Genomic DNA, 15256 nt, shown 5'->3' on the forward strand with positions numbered 1-15256 from the left:
TATATGAGCCGATAAATCCAGCAAACAGTTCGCTCACCGGAGGAACGCCACTCGCTAAGTTGTCTTCAAATGCAAGAGATAGATCTTGATTGTAGGAAAAGGACACTTCTTGCTGGTTTCTTCCGGCCAAGGCAATTTGTTGTTGCTTCGTATCTAAGAATAAGGCTCTTGAATAGAGGAATACTGACATGATAGCATCCAACTCAAATCCGGCATCACTGGACTGAGTTCGTATTCGTGCTTGTTCCATTCAGCTTTAGCCTACACGTGATTCGATCAGTTGACTTAAAATTCTAAGGACCCTTTTTCAAAAAATATTTTTTCACAACCATCTTGAAGCCTCTATTTTGCGCGCTCATGAAGCTGAATCCGTTACTTATCGAAGATCTACATGATGTAACGAGAATGCGTCTGACGCAATAAAATAGTTTTCGCGAGCGCGCTTCCCTTCACTGATCTGTGATAAAACAGGATCAAACTAACTTCAAGTTATCGTAACGACTAGCGATTGGGATACTTGTTGCGTTAATAAAATGGTCTGTTTTCTGATGGATTTTCCTTTAAACGATCACAGAACTTAGAAATTTTTGATCACTAGTGATCCATAAATAGATAAATTCAGGTGCCCGTATAGATACCACTCACTGCCTTATCTCTTTTCGGCCATTGCTTAAACGCTTTTAACTTAAGATTTATTTTCTTTTTTTTCCTATTCCTGCGTTGCTTGCGGTTCTTTGGCCGTCTTTGGTTGCGGAGCCGTAAAACTGATTCGCACTGCTCCATTCAGTCGTCAGTTGCTTCTGTACAAAGTAAGCACGCAGCGCGTTCCTATCTTTCACTTATAGGGTCCAGGTCCCCAATAATAACAGGTTGCTAGGTTTCCTTGTCAAATATTGGTAAGGAATCTTTGTTGAGTTAGAAGTGCTGAACAAATATGACCTCTTCGTCGGTGCTTACAGAGGATAGATTTTCTATTCTTCTCTCGAGACTTGATAGAATCGAAGCTTCTCTGGCTGGCCTTGAAGATGTCAAGAAACTACTAGTAGAGATAGAGGACAACACTCATGCCGAAGTAGATAATAAGTGCGATTTTCGTCAAAACAAACTTGAGAAGGTTGGCTTTGACATAAGTATAATTTCTTTATCTCTTAACTGAAATGCACACAATCGCAAACAGATTTCCAACAAGGATCGTAAGAAACATAAGCATATCTATTACTTTTACTCATAATCAGCCAAGAAAAAACTGTCGAATACATAGCTAGCTAATCACTATCATCAGCAAATAAGCCAACTTATGATTCTGTACTATTTACCATTCCATTTGATTTCTCTTAAAATGTGCTCTACAAGTTGGCATTTACAGTGTGCTCTACTTCCTGTAAATCAGTTTCGTTGTGGTGTTTTTGTCAAACCAGCCCTCCAGTGATAAATAGTGGGCAACGGGAGGCAACAATTTGTCAACAACTAATGTGCGATTTAATGACTGGAAATATACGAAGATCAATATATGTGCGATTTAATGATCGATTGGACTGCCTACCAACTGTTTAATTTATAGTCGCAGATCCAGAAAATTAAGACTTGAGCAGTCTGGGAAATTGCAGAGAGAATGCACACCAGTTCAATATGAAAGAAATTTCAAACATATCCTCTAAAAATTCGTTATCTTGCCTTTATTGTCCCTTCCAAACCAGCCCAACAGTATTTAGTATTGAGTATTTAGGTTTTCTCAGCCAATCCCTCTGGCTCCTCTTCAATAAAATCAATCAGAAAATTGATATAATTCTTTCAATTTAAAAATAACTCATTTCAATTTTTTCATTAAATTAATTGCAAGTGTTGTTTTTTTCTTTTAAGGTTATTGTGGCAATTAGAACCAGTATTATATCTGTTGGTGACATTGACACAGTTGGTCAGCAATTCAAATGTGATTTTTATATGTCGGCAACCTGGTCAGAGCCACAACTGCAGGGAAGAAGTCCGGATGTGAGCTAAATTTCAACTATATAACAAATGGCAGTTAAGCTTGTTCAGTTAATAAAGTGACTGTCCCTGAGATATCATCCAACTCTGCTAAAACTCTTCTAAAGCCATACAAAATTGTATGCCTTGCCTTAATGCCATGTAACCCTTCCATTCCAAAGATCTTAATATTAGTTCTTACTATCGTCAACCATACATTTCCTAGAATTTAGGTTTTTTTAGAATTTGTTGTTGGGTCAAAGCACATCCCTTAAGTGAAAGTTGTCTTCTTCTCTTCTAACTTTTCTGGTTAACCCTTTATACCCTAACATCACCATGCATATTCTCCATACTGTTCTCCATACATTTTCAAAGAGGCTGACAAGGAGAATTTGTTTAACAATCAAGCCTGCTTTAGTTGGTGATCATCTTCTCTATTCTTATGACTTTCATTTTTGATTCAGGGGTGATATGGTAAGGAGAAATTAGATGCTAGTCACTCTTAGGGGCTAAAGGGTTAAAATGTTTTAATATTTTATAACAAGTTGTATTTAAATGGCTCAGTGGCTAAAAGGTTAAAACAAGACAACAGTTGTAGTGTTAAGGGAGAGAAGGTGGTCAAAGTTACTATTTTGTCTTGAATATTACATTTGTTTTCTTTTCAGGATATAAGATGGAACAATGAATGGCATCCCAGAATTGTGTTTTTTAATGCTGTGGAAATTGAAAAAATGGAAATAAATCATAAATTGTTTTATGAAGAGGGTAATAAAATACCGTATGCCATGCAGTCATACAGAATAAAAGGAAGTTTTAGAGAAAATTTGGAGTTGTGGAATTTTCCTTTGGATTATCAGGTTTAGTATTCTCCTATATAATGATTATTATTCCTGTAATATTCTGATTAGTTACTCAAAACTTATTATGATTAAGAACAATTTTTTTACTTTGATTGTAATAAATATAAAAGATAATTTTCCTTTGGAAAAAAAACACTTGCTAGAGACTTAAGACACATTCCTGTTTTTCATAAACTAAGGCACAATTCTCACATGTGAATGATCCTTATTTACCAGTTACAATCATTATGTACCAAAAGCAAAGCTTATATTGGTGAAACATATTCAGTCAAAGGTTGACTCCATTAAGGTTAAAAAGTATCTCCTGAGGCTTAATTAAGCTGATAACTGTGTCCTGTTAGCTTAGGATTTATCAGGTGATAATCAGAGCAATTTCCTTTAAATAATTATTTGTTCATAAACAAGAAGAAATCATATCTCAGTAACTTTGATCAATACTACCTTCATTTAGAATGTGCCATCTTATAAAAAAATATTGCTAGACTTCAGTTTTACATGTAAGGTCATTAGTCATGATCTACACTTTTTTTCTGCAGCAACTGATAATAACACTCATGTCAGATTGGACTGATAAACTTGTAGAATTTGAAAAAGACCTAAGAAAGCCAGATACGTTGCGGCCTGAAACATTCACAGCTGACCAAGAATGGCACCTATGTAGAAATGTGGTCACTGAATCAACTAGTACTGTATCTTCAGAGGGAAGCAGTGCTAATGACTACCCTCTCTACCATATCAAGTGTCATGTTAAGAGAAAGAATGGTTACTACCTTTGGAACATTGTTATGATTATTGTAAGTACTAGCCAAAGTTGGTATAAACTTGTCAGGTTACTTAGTTGGGATACTTAGGACTGGTTATTTAAACATAGTTTAGCCGCTTTGAAACGAAACAGTGTTCTAAACAATCCTCAATTTAGCTGGACCTTTCATCAGAATATTTATTTTTTTGAACAGTGTTACAGGCTGAGTGAAAGGACATTTATTTAATGAAATCAACCCTCTAACAGAAAAAGCATGACACCTACTGATTACATACAACCATGGTTTGGGTTAGACTTCAAATAAATAACCGGCCCTGAGAGTTTGGGATTCAAAACAGGGGAAATTACATTGCATACTTTAAGACTACAACACAAGTCAATTCCATGCATGAAAAGGGTGGGAGAAGGAAAGAAAGGAAAGGGGGAAGGAACCGTTATGAATATAGGCTGGAAGGTGTTAAAGAAAATTGCAGAAAATTTGAAAGGATAGCCTCTCATAGGTATTTGTATTCTAGGGCTTACATAGCCCTAGGATACAAATACCCAGGGCTATGTAAGAAGAACATCTGCTGATGTAGATTCTAAGCATCCTCGCTATAAAAGGTGAATGCGATAGATCCTTGCATGTGGAGGTGCTGATAATTAGGCAGACATACTCTGTTCTTGCCTTAAGGAATTTTTAGCTGTCAGTTGGCATTATTCAATATTCATAGTCAAATTACTTCACCAAATTGAATGTTTGATTATTAGGATGGGATCAGGAGGCTAAGGGTTGAGAGGTAGAACTGCTTGATGTGAAGAGTATGAAGTTCTGATCCCGTGTTTTCATCCATGTGGCTGGATGTTGTTCAAGATACTTACATTTGATACAAATATCAAGTCATGTATCTATTAATTTGATTTCAACTGAACTCTATTTTCTGAGTGTGATGGTAGCCACCTTAACTGATATAAATTAGCTGACCTTTTGGTTCTGTTTATTTTTGCAGTTTCTCATTTCTCTCTTATCATTCTGTTCATTTTCTGTGGAAATCTCATCACCTTCTGATCGACTCAGTGTCACCCTTACCCTTCTGTTGACAGCAGTAGCTTTCAAGTTTGTTGTATCACAGAGCTTACCGACTATTTCATACTTGACATTACTGGTGAGTGTTTGTCTCCCACTTTAACACCTTAAGGAAATGCTTTGGAGGGAAATTTGATGTTTTTTATCATCCCTTTGAAATTGCTTTTCATTGGCATTACTCAATAGGATCTTTGACAATTAAAATTTGGGTCCAAAAATTGGGGTCTAATGGACAGATAGTGTACCTCCCTTCATAGCCTTGTAAATATGCTCAGTTTAAGTGAAAGGGGTGCAAAAGTAACACAGTGTGACAAAACGAGGAGTTTTAAGCAATCCATCCCATATTGTTTTTTTTTTCTCATAGGACAAATATGTTTTGTGTGGCCTTCTCTTCCTGGGTTGCATGGCTATTGAAAATGCAGTTGCTGCAGCTCTCATTCTAGACTCAGCAGCTCAGAAAAAGTTTGATAGAATTTGTTTATATGTTGGCATTGGCTGCTTTGTTTGCATCCATGTTGTGTTCTTGGCTTTTGTCATTGTCAAGGTAAGAATGAATCATTTTATTAAGTGTTCTTCTAAAGAATTATTATTTCAGTCGGTGACATCAAGTTCAAATAAGTATGATTTCATTGTCAAGATCAGGATAACAGTGCTGATATATCTGATAATTAAAATTCATTTATGTAGGATCTGTGACCAGATGCTGTCAGGGAAAATTCAGAAACAAAATTCTATCAGATAACGGGCTTCTTGAACTTGGAAAAATGTCTAAAACATCACTTTTACAATACTATTGTATTAATCTCCATAGACTACCAGTAAAAAGAATGAAATCAATAGTAATAACATTCCTAGCTCACAGCTACCTCGTTCTCACCCATTTCCAAAGAAAATAGTTGTATACAACAGAGGGGCCAACACTTGAAACACCAGCTTTTCAAAATTTGTTACATTGACTAGTCTGGCTTCATTTTAGTTTTTTATCAAGTGTCCGACTAATGCCTACCAAAACTGATAATTTTTCAGTGCTAATTCTAGTCTCTTTTTGGTTAAGTAGTATTCTCCATAACAAACTGTTACATCTGTTACTCATTGAAATCTTTTTCAAACTCCTTTCTTTCAGTCAAGAACAAGAAATAGAATACTCTCTGAAAATGACAAGAAATTCCGGGTAAGTTTCTCCAGCACAAAGGATAGCTGTGTGAAAGAGAAAGGTAATTTTGGCTTTCGTGAAGCCATGATATTGAACTTCAGTCAGAGTTTGCTATTGATTTGTTAACTTCTGCTTAGAACCATAGCACAGAAAATGATCTATGAGCAGTGAAAGTTGATTTTTTGAGATACTCATAACTTGTCTGTTTATTTTAGGAGATGTTGCAGAGGGTAAAAAATTATGCGATGAAACAAGAACAAAGAAAAACAGAGGAACCTGAAGCAAAAGACACAGAAAGATCTCAACAAGACAAAGTTTTGGTTGTAAAGGCTTCCTCCCACCAGGGAGGGGTCACTGCCTAGATCTGTGGTCTTGGAATATTAATTTGAGCTTCAAATGCCCAAACCTCCCTTTCCCCACCACACAGTCACACACCAGCATCCACCTTACCTCCCCCATAGTGTCATTATTGTTAAATATAGTTCTTCTTTGCAATGTATATTTGAATTTAGTGTAAAAAAAACCGAGAATCAGACCTGCAAAAGACCCTATTGCCAATGCTATTTATCCTGGAATTTTGCACCGTGGGACCCCACACTCTGAAATATGCTAAAACCTCTTTTGACTTAAATAACATCTCTATTCTGTGAAAAAATAAAAAATATACCTACAGTAGAAACATGTTCTTCTGAGAGGAAGTTATAAAGATAAAAATGTTTTTACTTGCCAATTTGCTGTATGTACCAGGAAATTACCATTTTCCATTACCAGTTGGGAATTTGTTCTGAAAAGTGGATGCGCTCACCAAAAACACAACTTTGGAGGATTCCCAAAAGTGTCAAGCAAAGCCATCTTACTTACATGCTTTATAATGTTTCTACATTTTGTTATTGTACAGAACCAAAGGAAGAGTCAAAATGGCTAAAATCAAACAGGCACAAGCTTCTTTTATCAAGTCTTACTTTATTAGTTGGCTTCAAGTCAAAAAGATAAACCAATAACCAGAGACTTGAATGAGACGAGTAACACATATGTTGACTAGCTCCTATTGCCTCAAACACTGTAGAAAATTACCATCCTTCAAAATTTGCATGCCTATCATGTGGTGCAGCTTTAGAGATAGTTTACCAGTGATCTGTAATTTTCAGGCACAATCAGAATATTGCATCTTCTGGTTAATTCAGTTCAAGACGGATATCGTTCCACAACCATTGCGTGACCCTGAAAGAAAGAAATATTGTCACACACATGGACTGTCAATCTAGATCTGAATCTAGGGAAATCTCACCCCTACATGGTAGAAGGGGAAAGGTTTGTGACACTGGACAACAAAATTGCATGGCTTCTCCTGTAAAGAGTAAAGACGTGCTTGATGAAATTCAACCATCACTGGAAATTTCCAAAACAAGTAACTATGTTTTATTAAGTGACTAATGTAATCTGTTGTTCATTTAAGGCCTATTATGGGCCTCCTCCACAAATTAAATTCTCAGTCATATTCACAATCAAATGGATGTAAAAAGTTGTTATTCTATCTAATTTGCTCTACAAGTCTCGTGGTGAGTCACTTCACAACAAACTTTTTTTTGAACCCTTGTGTATTCCAAGCTTACTTACCAAACCTCCAGCGGCACATGCAGCAACCAGCCCATATTGACCACCTTCCTTAAGAAGTCTGTTGGCAGTTGTGGTGACCAATCGAACTCCAGTGGCACCAAATGGATGACCAATAGAAAGGGAGCCACCCCAAGTGTTTAATTTTCCCATTGGAGGCACCCCAACCTGTAGATAACATTAAAAGACAAAGCAGTTCGAGTACCAATGAACTGGTTACCTTAGACTTATTGGAAAGCATTCATTTTCCACTGTGCAGTTTGCCACAACACTTAAAAAGCAACCAAGAATGGTCCTGGGTGATACAACCACTCTCCAACAGCTACTGAAAGTGTTCCTTCACATAATATAACGGTAATTGTGAAGTCTTCGGTTTTCAAACACTTTCGTTTCTCACAAGATCCTTTCAACTTCACGTGGTACTTTTAGTTTGGTTTTGTCCGAAACTGGTAATTTACCAAAACACAATTTTTAAGGGTGCTTTATGGGCAAATATTAAGAAACCCTCCGGATGACCCAACACTTTTTAGCAGCACACAGGAGTTGAATCAGTGGATCAGATTGTTTTGATCTAAAAACATTTGCCATCCTAACACCTTTCTCAGGTTCCTTACAACTTTCATTTACAAAGATGTACCATTATTACTTTTGTTTTGATTTTCTTACTTTTGAGCTTCTTCCCATGTAGTTCTGTGCAAACCAGTCTGAATCCATAGCTTTCAAGTTGGCCAGAATTTGACCCTTCAAAAACAAAACCAACAGGTTGCATGAAGTAATTCTTAAAATGTAAATGAAGCAGAATTAGGGCCTTTGTAAAAGTTAAAATGCAAACTCACTGCAAATGCTTCATGGTATTCAAAAACATCAATGTCCTGCAACTTGAGTCCAGCTTTCTCCAGAACTTTGGGTGTGGAGTAAGCTGGTCTGAAAATTATTACAAAATGGTGAAACTTCCATATGCCCATGTAGGATTCACAATGTCCAAAAAGAGAGAATTCTGAATTCTAACTCAGTGTAATTAGAAATATAAAAATTACCCCAATAAAAGCTGATCTTTGGGATCCTGTGAGACATATACAAAATCCCTATGGAAAGGAGAGGAAGAAGAGGACATAAGCTGTAAATGACAGGAAAATGAATGGAATAGCAGCATTTTTTAAGTTTGATCTCATAATACCTCAGGTATGCTTTGGGTTTGAATCCCATCTCCAGAGCTTTATCTTCACTCATTATCAAGCAAGCAGAGGCTCCATCCGTCTGTAAAAACAAATAAAATGTAGCATGTAAGAGAATTTCATCCATGAGAGGTACACCATTACTTTCCCCTATTGAAATCTTGTGGTCTCCAGGAGTGCTCTTTTCAGTTGATATCTAAGGTGTTGCATTTCTAAGAACCTTTCTAAGTGCTGTGTCACAAAAACTGTTCTGTTCTGGATTTCCTTGCAGGTATATTTTAACAATCCTTTCAACAATTGAAGCCAAAGACATTTAGAGGCAGTGAGTAGAGATTATGATGAGATGGTTTGTGGCAAGCTTGAGGAGAGTTTTTCCCATTTAGCCCCAACCCCTTCTCATTCTTGCTATCCTATTCTGTTCTCTTTCCAGGGTAGCAACACTCGATCACAGGGGAAAAGACCAGCAATGAAATAAATATATCATGCTTTGGGTAAGCAGGCAGTCCTTAAAGCTGAGACGTGTTGCAAAAGCTAGTTTTACTGAACGAGATTTTCCCCACATCAACATTTTCAAATGATCACCTTGTTTAATTTGAAGTCAAATCAATCAAGATACTAAGTGTTAAAGCTAAGGTATATCTCCTGTCTTTCACTGAAAAGGGAAGGCAACCCGTAAAAACAAGCTAAAGGACTCACCAGAAAGGAAGCATTAGCTGCAGTGACAGAGCCATGTGGTTTAACAAATGCTGGTTTTAATTTTGCCATCTGCTGCATGGTTGAGACCCGGATCCCATTATCAGCTGTCACAGTTTCAGTGCGACCTAAGAGAGTAACAAATTAATCTTTGAAAAATGCCAGCCTGCCTTTGCATGTTCAGTGATTCCCTTTCACTAGCAGGCTTAGGCCCCAACCACACTAATATGTTTTGGTAGGTGTCCATTTTCATCTGAAAGAAACGAAGCCAAATATGCTAACCTCCACCAGTGTTTGTATATTGCCCCTAACTTTCTTGACTATACTGTATTTTCTGTATATCAGAAACATGGATGAACAGGATGCCTTTTTCCTCAGCATGTACACGATGATGTTTCATCCAATTATGACACATTTAAGTTTTTGACATACCTGGTACTTTGTAAGGTACAACATCTTCCAACTTTCCAGCCTGAAAAAAAGAGAGACAAAAACACTTAACACCCCAGTATTGACACATTGTGATTTGGGACAACACAAGTACAGCCAGAAAGAAAATGGTTGGATATATTTGTTTCAAAATCACAGTCAATAATTAGTGATTATCAATTATCAAAAGAGTGTAAATGCTGTAAATTTCCTTACACTTGCTGCTTGATGTGCTAGTGTGTGAGATCGTAAGGCATATTCATCCTGCAATGTAAAAAATATTTCTTTCTTGAGTGTTTTGTGTTCATTTTTTTGTGGTTCATGTAACAAGTTGGTGGGCCAATAACCAAGAAAAAATGAAACAAATACATAATCTAGTTAAGCAGTCTAATTGTACTGGCTAATAAATACATACAAAAAAATGATAATCAGACAAATAAATCAAGCAATCGATAGGAAAATCAATAAACACTTTAATAAAACACTAAAATTAGTAATTACCTGTTCTTGCCTACTGATGCCAAATGCAGCTGCCAATCTTAAAAAAAATTATAATAATAAAATGATTAAGACATGTCAGTAGAGTGATAGATTTTTTACAGTAACTGTAACACTTGTAAGAACATGCCCATTACAGCTGATCACATTATATACAAAAAATCTGGGTTTAACATCATGCAATATTAATCAAATAATGAAGAATGGAGGTGTTAAATATTTCTTGGACAAGTAACCCTAAAAGTTTCAGTACAATAGCTGATTTCAATATATAAGCTCATGTATGTTAATGGTTTTGAATAGAAATGAACAACAACCCAGCCCGAATTTTGCTCCTAAAGGTTAGACTATGTAAGTTAACCATAGAACATTGAGTACATTATGGAACAAACAGGTGATGAAAATTTCCGTCTAGATAAAAATTTAGAGACAGATGATCCGTCTAAGACGAGCTATCCATCTGTTAGCACGTATTGAAGACGTGCTGACAGACGGATCAGCCTGAGACGAATTTTGCTCCATAATTCGTCTTAGTACCAAATTTATATTTAGATGAGTTATCTGTCTGAGATGGATGATTCGTCTCTGATGGATTACTCGTCTCTAGTATAAATTCGGCCACTGATCGCAAATATTATACCGATTTTTAAAACACATTTGTAATTTAAATTAGTTTCCCAACATTAACTGGCGAATAGGTAGGGTATATTTTGGCGGTAGAGAGGGCAGGCTCTTTTAACATGATAATGATCATTACTACGTGGTGTGTGTACCACATTCTCTTAACCCTTTAACTCTTACGAGTGACCAAGACAGACATTCTCTTTGCAATATCAATAAAATATCAAGTAGACAAGTGATGAGAATAAAGAAAAATATAAATTGGAAATAATTAGTTGACTCAACACCAAATTCTCTACACTTACATAATAAGAATTGTATGGCAGACAGTAAGGAGAATTGCTAATGAGATCTTGAGAGTGAAAGGGTTAACTCATTTTCAAAGAAATGTAAAGCAAACAGAAGGGAGAATCACATAGCAGACCTTAGCTACTCAAAATAATAAATTAAATGTAGTTTCTAAAAGGTTATACCTGTCACCACTATGTCCCATGGTTTCACCAGTAGAAAATTCAGCCACAGCTGGCAGCTGAGAACAATAGAAATGAAATAACAGCTCAACCGAGTGTTTTCAACAAGCTTCCTTGACATCTTCCTAGTTCTGGACCAGAAATATCATGTAATTATTTTAAATAATTAAATCACCTCAGGAGAGAGAAATTTTGGTCTGATTTTTGAAAGAAGCCCAAGTCTTGCACCAAGAGATTTGGCCTGAAAAACATAAGCAAAGCATTTCAGGGAAGATTACCTCAAAGTATTGGTGAGCAAATTCAGTGGTTTAATTTACATGCAATATGACTATCCATGAATGACACACCTATCACCAGTGTACACTCTGAAGGTTCTGCAAACTACTACTAATCAAAAAGCCATCCCAGTGTTTGTTACCAAAACAACTTAGCACATGCTTCCATTGAGTCTTTACAATGATTTCAGACTGTTTGAAAATCATCTTACCTTATTTAAAGACAGCAGAGTTTTTCTAAGTGGTCTGCTGAGTCTGATGGGAACATCTGACATGAATTCAACTCCTCCAGCAATCACGGTGTCACACTGACCACTTGCAATTAGTCCAACAGCTTTTAGGATAAAAAAAGGAGAAAAGGAAAAAAGAAATTGCTCTATGAGAAACACAGCCCTTAAAGAAATGGGGAAGATCAATTGCCAGCATTAACTACTTCAATGTGAAACTAAAGATAAAACTCACCATTTTCCCTGGAATAAATTATACTACCCTAAAACAAAAACCCATATTTTCTGATGTTGAATTGAATTCAAAACAGATTGAAGTAGATTCCACCTTAAAACTAATTAGGTCAACCAGAAAAACACTTGCCAGACTCATCTAACGCCAAATAGTTTAAAGAAAATTGTAATACTCCATGTGAGCATCAACTTGAAAAGTGTCAGGTGAGCATATTTTTTTCCTCGTTTGCTTAACTGTGTAGTATGATATGATAAAAATTTATCTATTAACATTACACAATCATGTCTTCAGTTTCTATAGGAAGACAAAGATGATTACAGCTTACAACCAGTTTCTGACTCAAAGGTCTGTGGGAGCTTCAAAAATTGGTATTAATTTCTGACACTTCATTATACTGTACCTGAAGTAATTGCCTGATTTGATGAGATACAAGCCATGGTCACAGTGTGACATGGAGTCTTGTCTGAGAAGCCAGCACCCAGAGCAGCCTTCATGAAAAAGGCAACACCAAAGAATTAGATTTGGTTAAGAAATCTAGCCATTTTCAAGCTTGCTGACTATTTAAAGAGTTATGCTAAAACTGTTTGTCATGAGTATAGCACTAAGAGGGAATATGACTCTATCCTACAAAGAATCAAACCTTGAATCTTTAGATTTTTTGCTCTCCAGTGATCTACTACTGAGCAAAAAGAGTACTCTTTTAAAAAAGAGTACTCTTTTAAGAGCTATAATGTAAGCAATACACTACAGCTGCAGTTCCAGAAGTGAAAAGCAATCTGTACACTGCATTGAATCCTAGAATTAGTTGCATTTTTACTATCACCCATTTTTAATTGATCATAGGGAAATACCCACTCCAAATTCCTTACATGAGTAATGAGAAGGTCTACATGGACTGGAAATTGAAAGACAGCCTTTAAAAGGACTATAAAGAACAATTTATCAATATCATACCTCTCGTGAAATATTGCTGGTTTTGACCTCTTGAATAACTGTACCAATGACAATGTGATCAACAACATCTGTGAAAGTTTTAAAAGGTAAAGAAGAATCAATTTTGTTTGTTTCCACAGTGACTACAAGATTTCCTCAATGACAATGTAGCATATAATCAAAAGTTTGGCTATAAACTTCAGAGTTAACTTTTTATTGTAAATCATAGGTTGACTAAATAGGTACCAGTGCAAACTCAGGGAAACTGAAAAAAGGCTGGCATCACCACTGAAAGTAGACCATCACATTTAGAGTGTAGAAGTAATAGTTTTCAATCTCTGATTGCAATTTGAAATGAGAAAAGCTTAACTCACATGACCTGAGTCCCACAGCTTGTCAAAAATCTTCTTTTACTAACCTTTACTTATACCAGTTCTTGTAACAAGACCCCTGTAAAAAGGAATATAAAAAATGAATTTCACCCTCTTGAGGTTCTTGGCTCAGGTCAAGTTTTTACATGTCCTAATGTGTAAGACTTTAAAGGACATAATTCTTTACTATCTGTACATTTTGGTTTAAGACAGTACCAAAATAGTGTTATCAGTTGCTAAAAATTATATCCAAAATACTTTTCATACTTCTGAAAAAAAAAGAAACAACATCTCATACACATTCAATAGATATTCAGAATCTAAAGGCAAAACATACTCACTCTAATGCTCCTCTTTGAATATCATGTGACAGAAGATCAGCATAGCTAAAAATTAACCCCAAAACACATGTCAAAACAATCATTCCATATTTCATAAAATCAAAGTCACTTACATATCCTTGTAAAGACCTCATGCTATTGATTGCTGAACCCTTTCACTCCCAAGATCTCATTAGTAATTCTCTTTACCATCGGCCATATAGTTCTTGTGATGTTAGTATGGAGAATTTGGTATTGGATCAACCAATAACCCCCTAATTAATATTTTTCTTTATTCTCATCTCTTGTCTGCTTGATACTGTATTGATATTGTAAGGAGAAATTCTGTCTTGGTCACTCATGGGATTTAAAGAGTTAAGAGGTTAAAAGGATTCTCATTTCTCTATACTGTAATATTGCCAAGTCATTCATTAAGATCATAAGAATAAAGGAAATGATAGCCAACCTAAGAATCTTTGATTATTAACCAAATTCTCCTGGTCAGTACAGAAGGGAATGTATAGAGAAGAGTATGGAGAATATGGATACTGATGTTAGGGTGTAAAGGGTTTACCACTTGCCTGGTTCCAGCCATAAGAAATGGAGTTCGCACTCCCTCCACTAAAACAATGTTTCTCCCAGCTGCTTTGGAAGGTGCACCTGTATACAAAGGGACATTGAAAATAGACCAGTGTATCAGAAATATTAACAATGTCTTAAAGGATTGAAAATTTTAAAATTATTTGAAAGTGATCTCTTAAACAATTTTCTACAAATACTCTAATTGCATTGTTGACTTTTTTGTACTTCTTTTGCCCCACATAGGTCCTCATTTGCACAAATGTATGGGGTGAAGGGATTGGAAAATACAAGAGTAAAATTACCTTTGGAAGTGGATTTTTGCTTTTGTGATGAACTGGCACATCTTAGGAATACTACAAATAAGAGATAGTAATAATGATATTTTGAGAAGACAAATTTCGTAACGAATGAAAGCTTCAATAAAACGTTCTAAACTTTCCTGCTGGTTTAAGAATCTTCTATTTAACAACTATTTAAGAAATTATAGAGATCCTTAAAAAGTGCGCATAGATGATTATGCCGTGAAATTCTCTGACTTTGGACTTAGTGAGAAGAAAAAATTCTCAAGAAGTCTGGAATGCGTGAGATTTAAGATCGTCTTCAAAAACCAAAGATATGAAGCTGTGCGAAAATTTCCTACGCAAAATCAAAGATAATCAGAGGAAATAGAAAAATATGTGCTCTTAACGGTCTCTATCGTGTGAATTGAAACTTTCGTTGGACTTTGATCGTAGTCACGGAAAATCCAAATGAAACGTACGTATCAATCTGAAACAGTTTCTTCTTCCTAAGATGGTGAAATGATTGAAAAAACAAAACAATAAAAACCTGCTTAATGATAGAAACTTACAAGCATTCACGCCTCTACTCTGAGAGTTTCTGGCAAAGGTTCGTAAAAGTTTTCCACTGCAGTACACGCTGGCCGCCATATTGGTTGTAGAGGTTGGTGAAGGTAACCACGCCTCCAATATTTGATTGTTTGCGAAAGTCAGTTGATGAGGGTCAA

At 35.9% G+C, this 15256-nt stretch overlaps 2 protein-coding genes across 2 annotated transcripts; one reads left to right on the forward strand and one right to left on the reverse strand.

Annotated features, from left to right (window-relative positions):
- Nucleotides 1-863: 863 nt before the first annotated feature.
- LOC113681547 (uncharacterized) lies at nucleotides 864-7317 on the forward strand. Its single transcript, XM_027198647.2, has 8 exons — nucleotides 864-1114; nucleotides 1861-1989; nucleotides 2631-2822; nucleotides 3362-3619; nucleotides 4578-4733; nucleotides 5019-5198; nucleotides 5778-5825; nucleotides 6023-7317. The coding sequence occupies exons 1-8, from the start codon at nucleotides 935-937 to the stop codon at nucleotides 6167-6169; spliced, it is 1290 nt and encodes a 429-aa protein (XP_027054448.2). The 5' UTR covers nucleotides 864-934; the 3' UTR covers nucleotides 6170-7317.
- On the reverse strand, nucleotides 6754-15249 carry LOC113681545 (trifunctional enzyme subunit beta, mitochondrial). The gene is made up of 20 exons (XM_027198643.2): nucleotides 15101-15249; nucleotides 14553-14603; nucleotides 14250-14328; nucleotides 13690-13734; nucleotides 13396-13427; nucleotides 12999-13066; nucleotides 12445-12532; nucleotides 11795-11916; nucleotides 11483-11548; nucleotides 11311-11366; nucleotides 10220-10256; nucleotides 9935-9982; nucleotides 9722-9761; nucleotides 9293-9417; nucleotides 8599-8678; nucleotides 8459-8506; nucleotides 8258-8345; nucleotides 8088-8162; nucleotides 7425-7589; nucleotides 6754-7028 (listed from the first exon to the last, which is right to left on the reverse strand). The coding sequence occupies exons 1-20, from the start codon at nucleotides 15177-15179 to the stop codon at nucleotides 6993-6995; spliced, it is 1428 nt and encodes a 475-aa protein (XP_027054444.2). The 5' UTR covers nucleotides 15180-15249; the 3' UTR covers nucleotides 6754-6992.
- Between the last annotated feature and the right edge of the window lie 7 nt (nucleotides 15250-15256).

Source organism: Pocillopora damicornis, chromosome 12 (genome assembly GCF_964200805.1).
Source record: "Pocillopora damicornis chromosome 12, jaPocDami1.2, whole genome shotgun sequence".
NCBI classification, from domain to species: Eukaryota; Metazoa; Cnidaria; class Anthozoa; order Scleractinia; family Pocilloporidae; genus Pocillopora; species Pocillopora damicornis.